Here is a 22,743-nt window from a genome sequence, read left to right on the forward strand (position 1 = left end):
CTCTGAACACGTCGGTAATAGTTGTCCAGTGCGAATACCCTTTGTTTAGCTTTGTGGTGAGCGCTTCAAGGGTTAATTGTGTGTAATGAGTCTAGTTTCAAACATTTTGTTGACTAGAAAAATGTCTCTCAGAAATGAAATGGCAGCCTCCTGGAAACAATTTGTGGTTTCTGTAAATATTTTCCTCAGTTTTGAAGGCCAAGGAAAAGCATGTGTGGCTTTAGTATGAATGTCCGGATGACTAAGGGACCCTTTTAGGTCTTTCTGAGTTGTCAGAACAACAGAAAGGAAAAAAATAGGCTTAAAAAAATCAGCTGGATGATTCCCTAACACTGACCGATAAGTAGTATTAATAAACCTCCAATGGAGTCCCATTATCTCCTCTGTGCAATGTGCAGGGGGAGTGGGAGGGAAACCCAGGGCCCTGAATGTGGTTTTAAAAAATCTGCATCCCAAATGGAAAAAAAAGAAACTAGCTTTCATGAGGATCCCCTGCCAGTCCTGCAAGACTATATGCAGCGTTCTAGTAGCAGCTGTTTTGTGTTTAGATTGTGTCGTGGGTACATAAAATAGCAGTGCTTCTATGTATTTCCTGAACAAAGTGATATGCTACTCAGCAGTGAAGTGGTTAATGGGTAGAAGGAATCCAGTTGAAATAAAAGACAGGACTATGTAGCACTTTAAAGACTAACAAGATGGTTTAGTTGAAATGTTTTCCTATGCTACTAATATGACTTGTGTAATGATGGGACCTAAAAAGCAAAGCTGACATTGTGCACAAACACATAGAAAGCAGCCCTCCAATTCCTAGGGCATGTCTAGACTATGTTTTATTTTCAAAAGAGGATATGCAAATTCCATGGATATGCAAATTCCTTCTTCCGATTGCTTTTTCGAAAGCGGGTCTTTCGAAAGTGAATGTAGTCTGGACGCCGGGGTTTTTTGGGGAAAAAAAAACTTTTTCGAAAAACCGTGTAAATCTCCTTTTTTAAGGAAGAGTGGTTTTTTGAAAAAGGGGCTTTTTTTCTAAAAAAAAAGCCATGTCCAGACTGCTTTCACTTTCAAAAGACCTGCTTTAGAAAAAGCGAAGAAGATATCCTCTTTCGAAAATAAAACAGAGTCTAGATGTACCCCTAGTAGGATAGCAGATTGTAATACCAGGACCTGAAATTTCTGCTTTAATTAATGTTTCTCTGCTGCCCCCTTCTGGTGAGGCAGACTAAAGCAAAGCTGCATAAAACGGGTGGACGAACCTTTCTAAGGCTGGGCTTGTAATGAGGTATTTTTGCTCATTCTGAAGATTTGTGAACTGGTAGGGTTAGGATGTTCTTGTTTCTCTTTCGACTCACTGACTCTTTGCCCTGAGACAGAGTCAATGGGCAGAATTTCCGGGCAAAAGGAACGGCAGGCAGTGTGCTTACGAACCCAGTGGAAATGTGCTTTGGCGGGAATAAAAAGCCAGGGCGCTTTCAGTGTGAAGAAAACTGCAGCTGCCAAGCGGCGACCGACCCAAAGAAACCAGCTGTGGCCAAGAGGCTGTCTGTCCTCAGGGCACTGTTTCTTTGGGAATGAACTTTGACCGGTTGTGGATGGGTGGTTATTTAGAAGCATGCGGAGAATGTACATCCTGCACATGTGGCATTGTTACAAAACCAGGGCTGGAAACACGGAGAAAGCCAGGGCTCTTCAGACAGGAGTTTGGTTTGATTTTAGTTTGTCTTTCCGCTCCCCTTAAAGGTGGATCATTTGGACAAAAACGGGCAGTGTGCCCTGGTTCATGCGGCACTCAGAGGTCACCTGGAGGTAGTGAAGTTCTTGATTCAGTGCGACTGGACAATGGCTGGGCAACAGCAGGGCGTGTTTAAGAAGAGCCATGCCATACAGCAGGCCCTGATTGCAGCAGCCAGCATGGGCTACACGGAGGTAAGACGTTACGACACGGTTCTGGATCTCGGGGGGGACCGAAATAATAGGTTAGCTGCGTTCCCTGATCACGAGGCTGAGCACAGAGGGCCTAAGACAGTGGTGGGCAACCTGCGTCCTGCCACTTCCCGCAGCTCCCATTGGCTGGGAATTGTGGATGCAAGGCAGACAACCTGTCTGGCAGCCCGCCAGCGGCTTACTCTGAGGAGCCACGTGCAGCCTATGGGCCGCAGCTCATCCACTATTGGAGGAGGTGGAGCCAGTAACTTCCTCCCACCCCTACCCCCAAGTCAGCAGGATCCACTGATTTCTTGGCAACCTTGGAGGCCTGGGTAAAATGAGTGCAGGCTTCCAACCAGAGGACTTGTAAAGAGCCCCTGATTAATTGTACTGTTTACGCCAATTCCCCAGTGAAAGTAGGGGACTCTGAGATCAGGCAGTTGTTGGTTGTATGCGCAGAGATGATGATATGTAAAATACTGTTTATTTTTCAGTTGGGACGTAATATTTGGCTGAAAAAAATGTTTCTGTTTAAATAAAACCACACTCATTAATTTCATTAATCACGAAACTTCAATCCATGAAAACATAAGTAGTGTGATCAGATCAGAGGAATTAATCAAAGGGGGCTGGGTAAATCACACTATGTGAACACAAGTTGAATTACTTAGGAACAGATGTGCCTTTGAAGCAAGAGAACTTGGTCACGTGATTCCAAGCAGCCCAGATTAGTATTTGAATGGGAAACGTCCCCAGAAGTTTCCTGATATATTTGTAATTTTTTAAAAAGTGGTTTCTGAATGTACTGTGTATGTCGTGCTATAAATGGGCAGGGTACTTTCAAAACAAGCTGAAGATGTGTAGTCTGCGCTCTGAAAGAGGGCTGGAAAGCCAGGAGAAGCAGTGTTATAATTAATAATTATGCAATAATTAAAATGTATATCATTTGCAATTATGATAAAGTATGGTGAACGTTACTTCAACTGACTAAGCAGTTGGCTGACATAGTAAGCATTACCCATTTTAGAGGTTAAACAAGTATTGAAGCGGATTGATAATTAGTTTGGTCTGTGACTTCAGGCTCCCCAGGGCCCATGTTGTTCGTGCCGTTGCTTTTCAGTAATGGACAGCCACAGCAGGCAGCTTAGAAATGGCAATTGTAACTGAAAACCCCTTGCGCGCTGTGTTCAAGAGAGGGATAGTATGCCAGGCTCTGCTGTCGGGTTGCTGTGCTAAGTACAACGGGCACAGATACCCCAGCCTTGCTTTTAGCGTCGCTCTTGGTAAGCATCCCCCACCTAGCATGACAAAATGCACCTCCAGCTGTCTCTAGTCTCTATCTCTGTCGTCTCCTTGATCTCTTGCTTTCTCGTATCATCTTATCAAGCAACGTGGAGATTTGAGCCAGTTTCAAAAATTTGCCCTTGGAGGAAATTAATTCATTTCTTTGTAAAAGAAGCATAAAAGGTTAACCGGTTAGTGTTAGATTTACTGTTACCTGACCTGAACCATTAGCCTCCTGCACGCCGGCTGGAGTGGCCTTCGTCCCACACCGGGATGGCCGGCCAAAGGAACCGTAGCCCAGGCTGGCCAGCCAGAGCAGCTCCAGCCCTGCACTTGCTGGAGAGACTCCAGCCCCAGCCACGCTGGGCCAGCCAGAGAGACTGTAAACTGGGCCATTCTGAGCCGGCTGGCTGGAGGAATCACTGCCCCAGCCACATTGAACCCTCCCCTCAAGAGACCCTAGTGACTTTGGTTAATGTTTTAAATAATATTTGCATCCCTATCTGACAGTGAGTCTACACTGGCCAGAGAAACCAAGTTGGTACCTTTCTAGCAGTTTGATTAACTGTCATTCATGCTAGGAAGGGGCCGTGTCTACAGGCAGCTCAGACCAGTGGCTGAAACGCAAGACAATCAGGAGACTGGAGTTCTGGTCTACAGTCATTTGACTCACTTTTTAGCCATAGGAAACTCACATCACTTGTCCCCCTCGATAATGTTGTTCGTGTTCACTCACCTTCAAGACCTAACGATGAAAGTCACCACAGCGCTATTTCTTCCCTGGTAGCCATCGCTCTGGGTAACTCAGGAGCTGTGGAACATTCCCTGCCTGCATAGTATGCTCTGTATACAAAACATACACCGCTTCTGAGTTGTTAAGTAGCACCGCTATAAAGACTCCTCATGTGCAGTCGTCTCAAGAGACTTGTTTTTTCCCTTGTACAGGGCAGTGGGCTCAGTTGCTGATCTCGGGAAGAATATTTACCTACACTGAGGTGCCAGGACGAGACTTTGTTCATTTTCGTGTGTTTATTCAGAAGGGCTTATGTTAAGATGTCAGCAGTTTATAGATAACATGCTGAGGTTCATGAGCTGACATGTCTCTTTGGTTTAGATTGTCTCCTACCTGCTCGATCTTCCAGAAAAAGATGAAGAGGAAGTGGAGCGAGCACAGATCAACAGCTTTGACAGCCTGTGGGGAGAGACAGGTAATTTCAATAGTTGCTGCAGTTTCTCTCCTTCGTGTTTGTGGATTCCATTAATATCTGCTATACATTTTAGACCTGCGCATGTCAAGAGTTACTGAGGGGGATCTATGCTTTTATTGGAACTTCCCGGCGAATGCCAACCTGCTTTATTATTTTTCCAAAAAGCGCATGGCCTCATTTTTGGGGTCGCTGAGCCCCTGAAATAGTCAGGCGGGCAGGACTTCTAAAAGTCAGACCAGCAGTCTCTTCTGGGAGGTCTGCTGCTGTATTGAGCTAGATGAGCACAGAATTCTTTTCTCCATTGATATTTGGCAAAGCTGCAAAGAGAATGTTTGCCCACCCCAAAGTAACTCAACGCTGCAGCTTAAACTCCTGAATAGTAAATTCGCATTTGATTTTCTGCATGATGATAATTGCTTTATTGTATTTGAAACATGCCTGGCAAATAAACAAACGTACTTTGAGGGAGAGTGGTCCATCTGGCAATCATGGATGCAAATCTATAAGTGTCTACTAGAAAAAGGCAGCATTTTAATCCATGTACTTTATATGTGCATTTGTGCTGCGTCAAATAGAGATCTGCAAAATGGACCCATTGGCCTTTAACTTGGATGAACCAGCAGTGTCTATGCTCAGTTTAAACCACTGGCATTGCCACCGGGATATTCCTGTCTGGGAAGCCGCCCCCAATGCAAACACTGGATGGTGTGTAGTTTTGTGTGTGGTTAAATTGTTTTTGGTAAACAGAACGTATGCTTGGATACATCTCAAACTGATTTATAGTTTGGAATGTGTACTCATGTAACCGACCCTCTGAGAGTTTTCATGTCCACGGCAACAGCAAAATTTGAACCTACCAGGAAGAACCTCCCCTGCACATACTCAGCTGGTAAAGACCAAAAAAGGAAATGAAAATTGGCATAGAAAGTGTTAACGATAATGGTGTGGGGTAACAGCAGGAAAGGGTGCAAGGTGCAGCTCCCAGAATCAGCAGAGGCAACCTAAATACCGAAGAAAGATGTCATGATAATATTAACTGAATTTTTCTACTAGTAAATGTTACTTTAGAGAGAGAAGGAAAAGGAATAGAGTGTATAGCTACCTATATATTGTCCCTGAACACTGAGAAAGTATTTGTTACAATCATATAACAATAGTCTAGTAGCACCTTAAACACTAACAAAATATGTAGATGGTGGGCACAACCCACTTCTTCAGATGACAGAAGTGTCCAAGAATTCTTGGATCTGGACTTCTAACACTCCTGTCATCTGAAGAACTGGGTTGTGCCCTCGAAAGCTCATGATACCATGTACATGTTTGTTAGTCTTTAAGGTGCTACTAGACTATTTGTTGTTTTTTAAGTTTTTCCTGTTACAGACTAACTTGGCTCCCCCTCTGAAGCTTTTGATCATTTTTCCAGATGAGCTCTTGTTCAGTATGCTGCCCAGTGCAGAGGTAGTATTTCTAACATATCTTAGCTATTAGTGTATCTAATAGCTCGAGAATGCCGGGGGGTGATCAGGAAAGCGAAAGCGCAATTGGAATTGCAACTGGCAAAGGATGTGAAGGATAACAAGAAAGGTTTCTACAGGCATGTTAACAAGAAGAAGGTGATCAGAGAGGGTGTGCGGCCCCTACTGGATGAAGGAGGTAACCTAGTGACAGATGATGTGGGGAAAGCTGAAGTACTCAATGCTTTCTTTGCCTCTGTATTCATGGACAAGATCGGCTCCCGGACTAGTGCGCTAAGTGACGCAAGATGGGATGAAGATGGACAGCCCATGGTGGGTAAAGAACAGGTTAGGAACTATTTAGAAAAGCTAAACATACACAAATCCATGGGTCCGGACTTAATGCATCGGAGGGTACTGAGGGAGTTGGCAAATGTCATTGAGGAGCCTTTGGCCATTATCTTTGAAAAGTTGTGGAGATCGGGAGAGATCCCAGATGATTGGAAAAAGGCAAATGTAGTGCCCATCTTTAAAAAAGAGAAGAAGGACAATCCAGGGAACGATAGGCCGGTCAGTCTTACCTTGGTTCCTGGAAAAATCATGGAAGGGATCCTCAAGGAATCCATTTTGAGGCACTTGGAAGAGAGGAAAGTGATTAGGAATAGTCAGCATGGATTCACAAAGAACAAGTTGTGCCTGACCAATCTGATTAGCTTCTATGATGAGGTAACTGGCTCTGTGGACATGGGAAAGTCAGTGGATGCGATATACCTTGACTTTAACAAAGCTTTTGATACGGTCTCCCACAATATTCTTGCCAGCAAGTTAAGGGAATGTGGATTGGATAAATGGACGGTAAGATGGATAGAAAGCTGGATAGAAGGCCGGGCCCAGTGGGTAGTGATCAATGGCTCAGTGTCAGGATGGCGGTCGGTTTCTATCGGAGTGCTCCAAAGTTCAGTTCTAGGACCGGTTTTGTTCAATATCTTTATTAATGACCAGGATGAGGGGATGCATTGCACCCTCAGCAAGTTTGCGGATGACACTAAGCTAGGGGGAAAGGTAGATACGCTTGAGGGCAGAGATAGGGTCCAGAGTGACTTAGACAAATTGGAGGATTGGGCCACAAGAAATCTGATGAGGTTCAACAAGGACAAGTGCAGAGTCCTGCACTTGGGACGGAACAGTCCTAAGCATTGTTACAGGCTGGGGACCAACCAGCTAAGTAGTAGTTCTACAGAAAGGGACCTGGGGGTTACAGTGGATGAGAAGCTGGATACGAATCAACAGTGTGCCCTTGTAGCCAAGAAGGCTAATGGCATATTAGATTGCATTAAGAGGAGCATTGCCAGCAGATCCAGTGACGTGATTATTCCCCTTTATTCGGCTCTGGTGAGGCCACATCTGGAGTATTGTGTCCAGTTGTGGGCCCCCCACTACAAAAAGGATGTGGACGTATTGGAGAGGGTCCAGCAGAGGGCAACCAAAATGATTAGGGGGCTGGAGCATATGACCTACGAGGAGAGGCTGAGGGAATTAGGTCTGTTTAGTCTGCAGAAGTGATGAGTGAGGGGGGATTTGATAGCAGCCTTCAACTTCCTGAAGGGAGGTTCCAAAGAGGCTGGGGAAAGGCTGTTCTTAGTAGTGATGAATGGCAGAACAAGGAGCAATGGTCTCAAGTTGTGGTGGGAGAGGTCTAAGTTGGCTATTAGGAAAAACTATTTCACTAGGAGGGTGGGAAAGCACTGGAATGGGTTACCTAGGGAAGTAGTGGAGTCTCCATCCCTAGAGGTGTTTAAGTCTCGGCTTGACAAAGCCCTGGCTGGGTTGATTTAGTTGGAATTGGTCCTGCCTAGAGCAGGGGGCTGGACTTGATGACCTTCTGAGGTCTCTTCCAGCTTTATGGTTCTATGATTCTTCTCTTTTCCTTTAGAAATAAGGCCTAAATAACATGTTATGCTACTGATTGGAAGACAAACTGTGGCATCGAGGATGGTAATCCAAAATATTTTCAAGGCTTGGTCAAAAAACACTAAAATGTCCCTCTGTTCCATTCATCTTTGTAAGCAGCATCAGACACTACATGATGTCATTGGATACCAGTTAAGATAGCTCACTGCTTTCTGGATAAATCTGATGATTTCTGATACTAAGCCACACAGATTTTCTGGACTAGGGTCTAACTCTCTCCCCTTTTGCGGTGCAGTCTCCCGTCACATCCAGACAGCTTTCTCATATCCCTGACACTGTGCAAACATCTGCCGCCTAGAGGCTCTGCATCCATGCACCTTTTCCTGACAGGTTCCAGCCATTTCAAGTTCTACTCAAACAGGTCCCATTTCCATACATCCCATGCAACTTTCCTTCACTATTCCCAGAGGGTACGTCTACTCTGCAATGCTATTTCGGGATGCCGGAGTATCCCGAAATAGCTATCCTGTGTCTTCACAGCAAGCTCATTATTTTGGGCTGGCTATTCCGACGTCCCTATAAATCTCATTCTACGAGTAGTAAGGGATGTTTCGGAATAGCACTTTATTTCAAAATTTGGTGCTGTGTAGACAGTGCCAAATGACGAAATAAGCTATTTCAAAATAGCACTGAAATAAGACCCACAGTTTGCATAGCTCAAATTGCGTAGCTTATTTCGAGTTATGGGGCAGTGTAGACACGACCTAAAAGAGACTTCCAGCATTTGCCTTATTCCTTCTGTGTCTTACTGCTCCTGGCAAAAAGTTCCCTTCACACAACCAGTTTTTGCATGGCCATGACTATTAGACATTTTTATCTGTTTGTGGAGAGCTCTTAGAGTACATCAAGATAGCTTGGAATGGCATCGAGTCACATGCTAAATTGCACTCAGATAGAAAAGTCATGGTTAAGGAATACCCAATAGCTGATTAAAATTGCCCTTGGGGAAGATGGAAAAATGAGCAGCCAGCAATATTGTAAATTGACAAAATCTCAGTATCTACTTTTTACCTGTTTTGCAAGTGAATGTGATTGTTGTGTGGCTCATGACACTCCATTTTACTTGGTCTGGTTTTATTTTCCAAAAGCTCCTTTGCAATTCTAGATGAAAAATAAAGAGAAGTGTAGCAGAAAGTGACGCCAGAACCTAAAATTGCTAGTCAGCTTTGAAACTCCATATTCTCTACTGTTCTGTTTCAATACCTGTTGCTTGTCTCTCTGATCTTGTCTGGAATAGAATTGACTGCCTGTATTAATGAGATTATCCTACTGTCATCTGAATTGTCATGCCAAGCTACATCATAACCTAGGTAATGGTGACAGTGCAATAAAGCCAGTTGCAGATGAAATATTTACCTCTGATACAAGACTAATATCAAAAGCGAGCAGACAATGTCTGTGTCAACAGTAATAATGCAGCCAGAGATGAAGGTGCAAATACAGTGATGATAAATGCATCAAAATGTATCCTCCTGGTACTGAGTATGAAATAAATGATTGTACAACACAGAAGATCGAAAACACATTAAAAGGGTGATTCTTTCTCGAGATAGAGAAGTTGACTTTTTCCTTGCAAACAGCTCAGTTGAATTTAAAGGTAGATTGTTACTGAGCTCACTGGGAATGCAAAAGTGATGCACGTTACATAATTGACAGTTATGGTATTTTCCATAATACTTAAGGTTAGAGATGTCACATCATGAATTGAAGGCAAAATCCAGGAGTAAAACCCTGAAGCTTTGAGTCCTCCTTGCTGTGACCCCTAGACACAGTCCCTCTCTTCTACATTTGTAACTTACATACAAAACCACATGGATACGGGTGAATAGGATGATATTTAATAAGAACAAATGCAAGTGCTCCACTTACACACATACAGAATGAGAAGCGATTGTCCAGGAAGTAGTACTGCTGAAAGAGATTTAGGGGTCATCGTGCACAAGTTAAACATGAGTCAGCAGTGTGACACTGTTGCAAAGAAAGCAAACATGATTCTGGGATGCATTAACGGGAGTGTTGGGAGCAAGACCCAAGAAATTGTTCTTTTGCTCCACTCTGCATTGATTAGGCCTCAATTGGAGTATTTTGTCCAATTCTGGGCACCGCATTTCAAGAATGATGTGGAGAAATTGGAGAAGGTCCAGAGAAGAGCAACAAAAATGATTAAAGGTCTAGAGAACGTGACCTACGAAGGAAGTCTGAAATAATTGGGCTTGTTTAATTTAGAAAAGAGAAGACTGAGAAGGGGACATGATAGCGTTTTCCAAGTATCTAAAAGGGTGTTACAAGGAGGAGAGAGAAAAATTGTTCTCCTTGGCCTCTGAGGATAGGACAAGGAGCAATGGGCTTAAATTGCAGCAAGGGAGGTTTAGGTTAGACATTAGGAAAAACTTCCTAATTGTCAGGGTGGTTAAACACTGGAATAAATTGCCTAGGGAGGTTGTGGAATCTCCATCACTGGCGATATTTAAGCGCAGTCTAGACAGACACCTATCAGGGATGATCTAGACAGTGCTTGGTCCTGCTGTGAGGGCAGGGGACTGGACTCAATGACCTCTTATAAGATCCCTTCCAGTTCTAGTATTCTATGATTTAATTATATGATTACAGGTTTTACAGTCAGTTCTGTTTGTGGCATTTAGAGTTTTTTCTGTTTTAACTCTTGATGTCCCTCAAGCCCAAGAGAAGATAATGAACTACACTTGGGAACAGAGAGAAGTTGAATATATTAACAGAGTTTCAGCTAAAATCACATCAACACCTCTAAATCAGCCATCCTACAGAAATGAACTTCAAAGAAGAAGAAACAAGCGGCATCAGTTAGAAATAGGCTCCCACCTTCTGCTCAAACTCCTACTGAAAGGAGCAAACCACTGAGCCAGTGAAGCTGTGCTGAGATACACATGGAGTTGAGGAGGAGAGGGAGGAGCTGAAAAGTCTAAAATTAATACTGAAGACAAGTAAAAGACAAGTCCTACACTTAGATCTATTTTCAGATTCCGTGTTTCTTTTCTAACCCAGCCATGTTGTCAGAGTTTACAATGCACATTTTGCCAGGGAGGGGGACTTTCATGTTACCAGGGGACTTGAAATATTGAAAATTAAAGATAATTTTGGTTTTGCATAAAAAGGCATTTGCAGGTGGGATCTGCCCTGGCCCGGAAACAAAGGGCAGAATTAGCATTGAAATTGAATATTGCTTGATCGTATGGATTGTGTTCCAGTAGTTTCCCTGATGGGGTTTCAAAATCTTACACTCTAAAATGGGATAATTAAAAAAATTCTTCCATGTGAAATAAGGTTGCCAGATGGTTTCAACAAAAATACCAGACACACTTGACATTACAGCACAATCTACATGACAGCTGATTTAGAAAATACCGGACATTGATATTTTCTCATTTAAATTTTTTCAATTTGTTTCCCGAACAGAAAGCTCAAATACTGGACTGTCTGGTTCAAAACTGGACACCCGGCAACCCTATGTGAATAGCACAAATTCTGCTAACTTCCAGCTATCTGGCAATAATCTTTTAATCACTCCATCTCTCTCTCTGTCTTCAAGAAACCCACATATTCAGATTCCCTAGTGAAATGAGACAAATGCAACTTTAAATTTTGTGGAAGGCCTTTAAAGGGAAGAAAGCATGTACCCATTTTGTGTGTTCTAGCCATGCAATGATGTATTTGGTTTTAGAATTCCTGGCTTGTACGCTGTACTGTGCAGCAGAAAAACTGCAAAAGGCACAAGGGGAAATGTTTAAGGTTTCAAATGACACTGCCTTGAACTTCATAGTTACACAAGCCGGTAGATTATTTGGTGATTATCATAGCTGGGGGTGGGGTTTTCTGCTCCATTGCGACTTGAGGACCAGGGAAAAGGTCTTTGTCATCCAGTGCTCTTTTGCCGGGATGTTATCAAGTCTTTTTACAGAAAGAACTAACTTTTGACAACAAAATATAAATGACTAGTAACAATTAGAACAAGCAAAGTATCATAGTCTCTCTGTTTTTTTGTTTGTTTGTTTTTAATCCTGTCTATGAGGGTTGATATGTAGTATCTAGGCCCCAAATATAGTAACTGCAACTTTCAGGGTCATTCTAGCAGGACTGTGTTCTTAGTTCTGCTCATCGTGAGACTTTAAAGGAGAGCTGGTGAGGCAGGGGAAAACGGAATGCAGATGTTTGGAGGAAGGACAGAGATTTGAAATTATTGGCAGAAATCATCACCATGGTAATAGCTCCTTACACGTTGCCATGAATGAGAACAACCAAATTTCGCTGGCTCTGAGTTTTTGGTGAACTTGGCTTTTTATTCCTGGTTCTTCATTTGTTTTCCTTGAATTTTTTATCATGATTTAGTTTACTATAATGTTCAAGCCAGCTGAGCCACTCCTTTTGCTCGGTGACATTGAAAGAAAATCTGTTTCACATAAAGCACGTTTTATTTTCTGATCCCTGAAGGCAGCAGAGCAGATACTGTTCTTACTACTGTGACTACACTGTTTCAAAAGGCCCTCACTCTCCCTCTTCTTCTCCCCCTTTCAGCTCTGACAGCTGCTGCAGGACGGGGCAAGCTGGAAGTGTGTCGTCTGCTTCTGGAGCAAGGCGCAGCCGTGGCCCAAGCAAATCGGCGTGGGGTGGTGCCGTTGTTCAGTGCCGTGAGACAAGGGCACTGGCAGGTAAATGAGTTGACTGCAGCATCCTCTCATTTAACTGGGGTTGCAGGTGCATGTGTCATATGTAAGGCTATGTCTACACTGCACACTCACTTCGAAATAGCACGTCTACACGGCAGGGAAGCCTCAAAATGAGTCCAAAGCAGGCTTCCCTAATGCAGGCGTGTTATCTCGATTTAGAGCCCCAGGAGGCATTGGGGAAGAATAACTTAGAATGGCCCTGGTGAGGGACTATTTCAAAATAGCAGCAGTGGAGCATCTACACACGTCTTATTGTGAAATAGCTCATTCAGAATAGGCCTTCTTCCTCGTAGAATGAGGTTTACAGATTTTGGAATACACTGTCCGTTATTTTGAAATAACAGTGCAGTGTAGACACACCCTAATAACAGAGTGCTATGTGAGTGGTTTCTCTTAAGTATGATACTCTCACACTTAAGATTAAATAGAAAAGGCTTTGAGCATCAAAGTGTAACCTGAGTTAGAATGAAAGGCTGTCTTAAACGAACCAGTAGCTGTCCCAGTGCATTCTCTGCTCACTACCTGCAAGACAGAAACTGCTGATGTAAACTAAGCTATTATTATTTGGATTGTTGTGTGGTTATTTTTATACTCTTTCTTATGCAGCTAGGACCATGTTATTTTGGTGCATTTCCATTTGTTTAGATTAAGAACAATAATATCTTCTAAGTGATCAATCCAATACAACACCCTTCCACACCTCACTTTAAAAGATGGTGGCAGATAGCGTTGTGAGCAAGACACAATAAGTCATTCTTCCGCTCTGCTCTGCGCTGATTAGGCCCCAGGTGGAGTATTGTGTCCAGTTCTGAGCACCACATTTCAAGAATGATGTGGAGAAATTGGAGAAGGTCCAGAGGAGAGCAACAAAAATGATTAAAGGTTTAGAAAACATGACCTGTGAGTGAATACTGAAAGAATTGGGCTTGTTTAGTTTAGAAAAGAGAAGACTGAGAGGGGGATATGATAGCAGTTTTTAAGTATCTAAAAGAGTGTCACAAGGAGGAGGGAGAAAAATTGTTTTCCTTGTGTTCTGAGGATAGGACAAGAAGCAATGGGCTTAAATTGCAGCAAGGGAGGTTTAGGTTGGACATTAGGAAAAAACTTCCTAACTGTCAGAGTGGTTAAACACTGGAGTAAATTGCCTAGGGGGATTGTAGAATCTCCATCTCTGGAGATATCTAAGAGCAGGTTGGACAGACATCTATCAGGGATGGTTTAGAAGGTGCTTAGTCCTGCTGTGAGGGCAGGGGACTGACTGGACTTTATGACCTCTCAAGGTCCCTTCCAGATCTAGTATTCTATAAAGCCTACGCAATGGGTTAGGTACCGGACACTCATGAGTCTGTAGTTAGCAGGAAAAAACATACAGCTAAAAAAGTCATTTCTTCCTCTGTGTCAGGTGAGAGGTTCCAAGGAACGGGGGCTGCTGTGTTTTATCTCAGCTGTCATCTCATCCCAGCAGACCCTCTTTTTATGAACCGTATCCTTGTTTTATGTGTCTGCAGATTGTGGATCTCTTACTTACCCATGGTGCCGATGTAAACATGGCCGACAAGCAGGGTCGCACTCCTTTGATGATGGCTGCTTCAGAGGGACATCTAGACACTGTGGAATTCTTACTGACACAAGGTTAGATCTTAGCCGAGGCTGAGTTAGAGGCCAGCGCCGAGCTGCTTGTGTGTGAAACTGGCCAGCATAAATGAAACAATCATTTGGTCTGATGACATCATGGGGGCTCCTGATAGTCTGTTGTCTGGTGGCGAAGGTGAGATAAAGCGTAAGTGCTAACGGGGTTTGGCAGTCACAGGACTCCTCCAATTTCCTCCCCCAATGTACATTGAAGACATTGAAGCTCACATTTAAAAAAGTAAGAGTTAGTGCAGCTGATGTAGAGTGACCCTCTAGTCAAATGGCATGCATTGTGGTACGGCAGAGTTGTCCTGCCCAGTTTAATTGGAGGGTCTCTGCATTGGACTGTTGTTCCTAAAGTTCTTCACTGTTGTTACTAACAGTCCACTTCCGCCTTAGGTAACAGTGGTTGGCAAGTTAATGCAGATTGGGAGCTGGAATTTTACCCATCGTGTCATCTAAGCCTGCTGGAAGCAAGTCTAGGGGATGCTGCGGGTTGGGGGCACTATCTACACTAGGGCTCCCAAAGTTGCTACCATCAGTGGATCTTCACTGTTGGAAGTGATGGCTTGTAATTTTAGGGAAATAAGGCTGGAGTAGTCCCGGTCTTAGTCTTGGCTGTTAATTTTGGTTTTGTTTTGGATGTATATAGCCTCAATGCCATTTGCTCATTTGAGAGCCTTAATGAGCTCCAAGTATCAGAGGGGTAGCCGTGTTAGTCTGAATCTGCAAAAGCGGCGAGGAGTCCTGTGGCACCTTAGAGACTAACTGAAGTGTAGGAGCATAAGCTTTCGTGGGCAAAGACCCACTTCCTCGCCGCTTAATGAGCTCCACACAGTGAAAACTTTAGCCATCAAGTTTTACAAGCCGTCCTCACTATAAATCCGTGAAACGTTCCAAAAAACATAGACTTACAGCGAAGCAACTTAAAGCAGGGAATTTTTTCCCCTGGCTGAATTCCATTTGCGCAAATTTGGGGGGGAGAGTTGTGCGACTCGAGCGGGGAATGGAAACTTACTTCTTGATAATAACGAGTGTCAACAATGGATGCGGCTAACCTACAGCTGGAAACCATGTAAATGCAGGTGTTGGCAAGACCAAATCTTGAGACTCAATCATGGCGATGAAACCGTTTTGAACATAGTTTGGGACACGGTTTAACGATTGAAATTGAACCATTTCTGCCCTATTTTAGCTGCTCCTCCTGCTCACATTAGTGTGAGCACCTGGGAAATTCCTAGCACGGACAAGGATTTAGACCTTGTCTACACTTGCCTGCCCTTGCAGTGGTGGGTCGGATGGGCATAGCCACATGACACACTGACAGGGAAGCTGTATCCACACTTGTGGCACAGAGCAGGGAAAATCTCCAGCACTGGAGAAAGGCCTCAGACGTTTTTAATTTTCCTCCAGTTTCTGTCCTGATATTTTTTCTTTTCAGATCTGATTTCTAAACCAAAAGTGATTTGGGGAGGAATATTTTCCCTATTGACATAAATAGCTGTGTCTTTCTCAGGGTGGGTAATAATTTTGTTGAGGAGCCACACCAAGAATTTGGGAAGTAGTCAAGGGCCACACTCTTCCGTGATACTAATGGAGGTGGTGTGGAGTCTGGGGAGGAGGCTGGGAGCAGAAAGGAGCTTGGAGTAAGGAATTGGGAGTGTGGGGGGGGGGGGAGGTTGGAAGGAGGGAGTTTGGGTGAAGGAGGGGGTTGTGACCTGGGGCAAGGGCTATGGGTGCAGGAGGGAGTGCAGGGTCCATGAGAGGGTGTGGGTGCAGGAGACGATTCTGACTTGGAGGAGGGTTGTAGGAGGTGGTACAGAAGCTGGGAGAGGGTTGTGACCTGGGGTAGGGATCCAGGAGGGGGTGCAGAGTTTGGGGTTGTGACCTGGGGCAGGGGACTGGGATACGGGGTCTGGGAGGGGATAGGGTGTAGAGAGAAAACCAACAATGGGAGCTGTAAGATTTTTCTGGGGATGGGAGCAGCATGAGAAGCCTCTTTCCCCTCCCCTGGGCTCGCAGCGATCACAAAACGCACATGGCCCCGCAGCCGGCTTTTCTGAGTGCTGAGCGGGGGCAGGGAGCCTGCCTGAGGCTGTTATGGGAGCTGGCCACAATATTAATTGCAAGACTCTTGAATAGAATTATTGACGGAGCCATTTAAAATATTATTTTGCATGGAAGGGTTCCCAGATATTTGAGTGCAAGTTCTCCATTGCCCATCATGTCCATTCTGAGAGGGCTCTCCCTTGTTCAGTGCTATGACTTGCATAGTGAAATGAGCCATGTTAAATGTGGGCTCGTGAGATTTTTCATATTAATCACGTTTTTCTTTTTGTCCCTGTTAAAACTCTGACCTTCACTTTTCTCCATCTTAAAATCAGTATTATTTACCAGACAGGAGAGAGATGCACATTGTTTAAACCTGGGTGAGCAGGGGAGGGAACGCTTTCCATAGCAAGGCAAATATGCAAGAGCCAAATCAGCTAATCTGTTCCTGGATATAAAGTGGTCAGAAAAGTCCAGTCCATGTATAATGTGCCCCTGAGCTTCATGACCCTGGCGAGGTAGAGAGGTTGAAAACATGAAAATCAATGTTCATAAGAGTTGCTACATAAGAGTTCATAAGTCCATTCACTCTGCAGTACAATAGCTTAATTAGCTTTCACGAGCATAAAACATACAGCTGAAAACCTAAACCAAGCTCAGGTAAAATACAACACTCGACGGTGTATTTTAATTCAAATGGCTTTGACAATTCTGTTAACATTTCATTAAAATCAAACTGCGAATCAGAAACCATAAATGGTAATTAGTATGTTGCAAAGCAAATCTTATTTAACTGAACTTGATTAGAAGAGCCAACATTTGCAAACACTTTTTATTAACAGAGTTACTGTCATCAATCAGTTTGAAATTCCCCTTTCCAGAATTACCTGCTGCTCTTAATACTATCCAGAATTGCTGGGCATGTGGATGTTACATTGACATTCTCTGGCTGCCACTGGTTGAAATTCTGTCGGATGGTGGGCTGGAACTGCGGTACACAGAGACATGAGCGTTCAGTTTTGAGATCTCTTTTGAGATATCTGAAATATCGGACATAGGTTACACTTTTCAGCAGACACAGCGCATCTTGCGTCTTTCAGTCACCAATCTTATAATGCGTGGTGCAAAGGGTAGTTAGAGGAAAGGAAGAACTCAGTGGTTTGGGCTGATCTTTGCTTAGAATTAGAACAAAAGAACAGCCCTATGGGGTCAGACCAACGGTCCATCTAGCCCAGTGTCCTGTCTGCCGACAGTGGCCAATGCCAGATGCCCCAGAGGGAGGGAACAGAACAGGGAGTCCTCACATGATCCCTTCCCTGTCACCCACCTCCAGAGACACAGGCTAGGGACACCATCCCTATGCTACCGGCAATCTCTGCTTTCCAACACAGTACATTGGAGGACCATTAGCATAGAAATGAAGCCGCTTCCTTTATATACAAACAGCTGTTGGAATAGTCTCAGCAGGCACAAAAGATCTCTAAACGCTGTGTCTTCCTGGCCGGACCTTGAATCATCCATGTATCTTTCACTTGTAGATCAGCTTTTGTTTTCCCATCTCTTCAGGGGACAGTAAAGTGTCAGGATGGTAAGAGAGTTACCAGCCAACAGAATAAACTTTCTCTTCCATTCCCTCAGCTCTGAAGTGCTGGCAGACCCAGATCTGGAAAAACTTGGCTTTGATCCACATGGGTCCCACTGATGCCAAGATTCCAGAGGCAAGGCCTTTGGGGTCACATGGTAAACTACAGCTTGGATTAGCATGGAGAAGTTGTGTGTTTCAATTTCACTTTCAAATCAGGTAGTGGCATGATCTCTGTCTGGCAATGCAGAGACAACTGTTATACTACACTAGTTTAAAAGCCATTTGCAAAAATCTATCCCTCATAATAACTGTTTTTCCAAGGGTGCAAGTTTTATTTGTTCTAATGCTATACCAGCATTTTTTAACCGGTGTGCTGTGAGGCAGTCGCAGGTGTGCCACGGAGAGAACTGAATTCAAAATGACCGCCTGCAAAGGGACAAGCCTCCATTTTTTTATTGTGGTGTTTTTTGTTTTCGGGTTTTTTTTTTTTTGGTTTTTCATGGGTTGGTTTTATTTATTTTTTTTGGCTCAACAACTTTTCCCGGGGATCTTCTTTTTTTTTCTCAACCAAAAAAATCATTGGTGTTCCCCATAAAAAAAAATTATTCTTTGGTGTTCCTCGGTCTTAAAAAGTTTAAGAAACACTGCTCAATTCATACAAAATGATGGGGACTAAATTAGCTATTACCAGTCAAGAGAGAGATCTTGGAGTCGAGGATAGTTCTCTGAAAACATCCACTCAGGCTACGTCTAGACTGCCGCAAGTTGTGACCTTTTTCTGATTCTTTTTTCAGAAGAGGTTTTTCCGAAATTTGGCCCAGTCTAGACTAGACCAAATTTTGGGAAAACCTCCACTTTCAGAGAAGCCCATCATCCTAATAAAATGAGGAATACAGGGCTTCCAAATGAGCACGTCTGCTCTTCAGAAAAAAATTTCGGAAGAGCAAACGTGTTCCCTGGACACAGCAGAGTTTTTCCAGGATGGCCATAGTCTAGACATAGCCTCAGTGTGCAGCAGCAGTCAGAAAAGCAAACAGAATGCTAGGAATCATTAAAAAGGGAAATAAAATAGGGAGAAGGCCAAACTGCATTGCTCTTTCGGAATACCGGAAGTATCCTGAAATAGCAACGCCACGTCTTTAAAAGCACCCGCTATTTCCTGAAATAGTGAGTGCACTATTCTGCTCTGTTCCAGGAAGGCTAAGAGGTTTGTCAGAATAGTGCCTTATTTTGAAATTTGGTGCTGTATAGACAGCGCAAATTTCAAAATAAGCTATTTCAATTTAGAGTCGGAATAGGCTACACAATTTCCTTTGAGTTTGTTCAGAGTTGCGTAGCGCAAATTGCATAGTTTATTCCGACTGAAGGGTGCTGTCTAGACGCACCCTTAGAAATAGAATACCTTATTGCTTCAGTGTAAATCCATGGTGCACCCACATCTTGAATACTGCGTACAGATGTGGTTGTCTCATCTCACAAAAAATATATTGGCATTGGAAAAGATTCAGAAAAGGGCAACAAAAATAATTAGGGGTTTGGAGCAGCTGCCATGTGAAGAGAGATTAAAAAGACTGGGACTTTTCAGCTTAGAAAAGAGGAGATTGAGGGGCGATATGATAGATGTCTATAAAATCATGACTGGTGTGGAGAAAGTGAGTAAAGAAAAGTTGTTTACTTGATCCCATAAGAACTAGAAGTCACCAAAAGAAATTAATAGGTAGCAGGTTTAAAACAAGCAAAAGGAAGTACTTTGTCATGCAGTGCCCAATCAACCTGTGGAACTCCTTGCCAGAGGATGTTGTGAAGACCAGGACTTTAACAGGGTTCAAAAAAGAACAAGATAAATTCATAAAGAAAAGGCCTTAATGGCTTATTAGCCAGATTGGGTAGAAAAGGGTGTCCCTAGTCTCGGTTTTTCTGAAGCTGGGAATGGGTGTCGGGGGGATCACGTGATGATTTCCTGTTCTGTTCTTTCCCTCTGGGGTACCTGTCATTGGCCACTGTGGGCAGACAGGACACTGGGCTAGATGGACCTTTGGTCTGACCCAGTGTGACCGTTCTTATATTCTTATGTTCTCTGTTTCATAGCACTGAGTTCTAAGCTATGGAAATCACCCACCTCTCCTTCCTCGGCAGAGGCACACACCTGCCTGGGCATTTTGGTTTGTAGCTGCCCCTTTGGTTCCTTCCTGTGTACAGATAGTGTGTAACCCTTCGGTTCTCTGTTCCTGCATGTCACTCTGCCAGGCCTGGTGATCTTAGAGCTGATCCTTGGCCTGTTTGGCTGAGAGTTGAATTAGAGCCCCTCTTACTTATCTCATGTACTGACGTATTTTTCAATAGAAATGTTACCGTTTATCTAGCATGCATCTCTCTTGGGAGGTCGATGCATTTCCTTTTTCTCTCGTCCGTGTCTCTTTGCCAGGTAAATATCAAGTGAGCTCAGTTGAGTTAGTTTAATTTCATAATTACAGCAGCACCGGCCCAGAGGGTCTCCAAGGTGTTAAACTGTGACTATGTGAGCGCTGCGGAGGGTGAGCGGTTGGGTTGATAAAATTAAGCTAACTCAACTGGAAAAGCACCTGGTTTTCCTGTGTAGACAGAGCCACTATGGCTGATTATTGCAGGATGCCTTTGCATTTTATTCAAGACCCTGTCCATGTGGCTCCGAAGAGGGAGAGAATGGGCTTCTTGATGTCTGTGGGGAGGGATCTCAAATCTGACCAGCTATTCAGGAGTTTGGCAGAAAAACCTCCAGAGCTAAGTGGGGACAAACATGCTCCAGCGCCTCTCTGGTAGGTTTCAGTTGCCATGACCTTGCATTAGGTTACAAGTGACTGTAAATGCTTGGTGAGTCTAGCCCGCATGATACGGTCCATGGGCTTGTGACCTGGCCCTGCACGGCACAGAGCAGCGCAGCTCAAAGCGGCTGGCTGCTCCCTGTGGCTCTCTGCGGGGGGGGGGGGGGGGGGGGAGCTTCTCACTCTGCCCCCACCCTCAGAAACCGGCCAATGGGAGCTGAAAGATTTTGCTGGGGAGCGGGGCAGTACACAAAGCCTCCCCCAGTGTACAGAGAGACACATGGAACAGCTGCTCCAGACTGACCAGCTGCTTTGAACAGTCTGGGGCTGCTGGCAGGCAGGGAAGCCTGTCTGAGTGCGCTGTGGGCCAGGAGCTGCTTAGGTAAGTGCCCCCTGGCCAGAGCCTGCCTCTAGCATCCCATCCCCTCCCGTACCCCACCTCTCTCCCAGATCCTGCAGCCCCTCTTAGACCCCTCCCGCAGGCCAGAACCCTCTCCTGGACCCTGCGCCCCATCCCCTTCCTCCAGCTCCCTCCCAGACCCTGCAGCCCCTCTTCCCGCAGGCCAGAAACCTCTCCTGCACCCCCTCCAGGACTCTGCATGCCATCCCCTCCCATACCCCAACTGCCTCCCAGCCCCTACAGCCCCTCTTACACCCCTCCTCCAGGCTAGAATCCTCTCCTGTGCCCCCATCCCCTGCCCCAGGTCATTATCCAAACCCATTGCCCCCTCCAACATTCCTCCCGCAGGCCAAATCCTGACCTGCACCTCCTCCAGGACCCTACCCCCACCCCAGGTTATTACCCCCTCTTTACCCCAGCTCCCTCCCAGACCCCACACTCCCCTGCCCTCCAGTCCTGTGCCCCAAGTTCCCTTCTGCACTCAACCTCCATCCCAGACTCTGCACCCCCTCCGCAGAAAAATGCAGCCCTTGACCACTTCCCAAAATCTCGCAGTGGCTCCCTATCAAAGATTATTCCCGCCCCCCTCCCCTCCCCGGTCTAGCCCCACGTCACTAGAATGTCTCAGTAGGGCCGACGCCACGTTTGCTGCTATAAAATAAAGCTCTTTCCCGGCATTTATCCAGCTCTTTGAGGCAGGGGCTGAGTCCTTCACTGTGTGGTAGATGCTGCTGGTGCTCAGTGAGGAACAACTGTTCGAGTTTGCCGTTCGGTGGGGATTTCAGGGTCCATTACCCCCCTGCAGCCCCTGGCCAGAGCAGGGGACTCTGCTTTCGTTATTGCAGTTGTTTGCTTTCGCCCCTGTGGAAATGCCACGCCCCGAGCCAGGGCTTGCCCAGTCGGCAAGCGGCTTGGCCTGTGTTTTCTGAGACTGGCCGTTCATGTGCAGCTGGTGAGCTTTGCACACGCATTGGAGCCAGTGTGTTGGTTGCGGCACCGCTGCAGCGGTTGCATGGGCGCTGCAGCTGCTGTGCCGAAGCAGGTTCCAGTGAGCAGCTGCTCTGCTTACCCCTCCCATCACTGCCAGGCACAAGTCTTTCCCGGGCCTCTCAGGGTTTGGCCCACAATCACTTGGGACCTCAAGAAGTTGTACGTCGTTCGTTTCTTCAGTACTCGTGGGTGGGGGCCGTGCTGACACCACCGTTGGGTTCCCCTTTAATTGTGCTGACGGGGTGTAAAGCAGGTTTGATTGGTTGATCGTCACAGGCAGCGTTAGTCCAGTGACCAAAGGAAGAATTCTCCTTGGCTGTGTCTAGACTGGTAAGTTTTTCCGGAAAATCAGCAGCTTTTCCGGAAAAACTTGCCAGCTGTCTACACTGGCCGCTTGAATTTCTGGAAAAGCACTAACGATCTCCTGTAAAATCATCAGTGCTTTTCCGGAAATACTATGCTGCTCCCGTTCGGGCAAAAGTCTTTTTCCAAAAGACTTTTGCGCAAAAGGGTCAGTGTAGACAGCACAGTACTGTTTTCCGCAAAAAAGCCCCAATCGCGAAAATGGCGATCGGGGCTTTTTTGCGGAAAAGCATCCTGCCAATCTAGACGCGCTTTTCCGAAAATGCTTTTAACGGAAAAGTTTTCCGTTAAAAGCATTTTCGGAAAATCATGCCAGTGTAGACGTAGCCCTTGAGTTCTTCTCCTGACTCTGCCACCGATGGCTTCTGGGACCTTGAGCATGG

General features: G+C 45.0%; 1 protein-coding gene across 18 annotated transcripts in view; it reads left to right on the top strand.

The window, feature by feature from the left end:
• TANC2 (tetratricopeptide repeat, ankyrin repeat and coiled-coil containing 2) overlaps nt 1-22,743 on the top strand; it is a 711,362-nt gene that overhangs the window by 672,598 nt on the left and 16,021 nt on the right. For all 18 annotated transcript variants that reach the window (XM_075911616.1, XM_006125755.4, XM_075911614.1 and 15 more), the window contains 4 exons: nt 1,738-1,923; nt 4,322-4,415; nt 12,389-12,522; nt 14,049-14,172. In XM_075911616.1, the coding sequence (XP_075767731.1) occupies nt 1,738-1,923; nt 4,322-4,415; nt 12,389-12,522; nt 14,049-14,172 (538 nt within the window). The remainder of the gene's footprint in view (nt 1-1,737; nt 1,924-4,321; nt 4,416-12,388; nt 12,523-14,048; nt 14,173-22,743) is intronic.

This window comes from Pelodiscus sinensis, chromosome 29 (assembly GCF_049634645.1).
Source record: "Pelodiscus sinensis isolate JC-2024 chromosome 29, ASM4963464v1, whole genome shotgun sequence".
In the NCBI taxonomy this organism is placed as follows: domain Eukaryota; kingdom Metazoa; phylum Chordata; order Testudines; family Trionychidae; genus Pelodiscus; species Pelodiscus sinensis.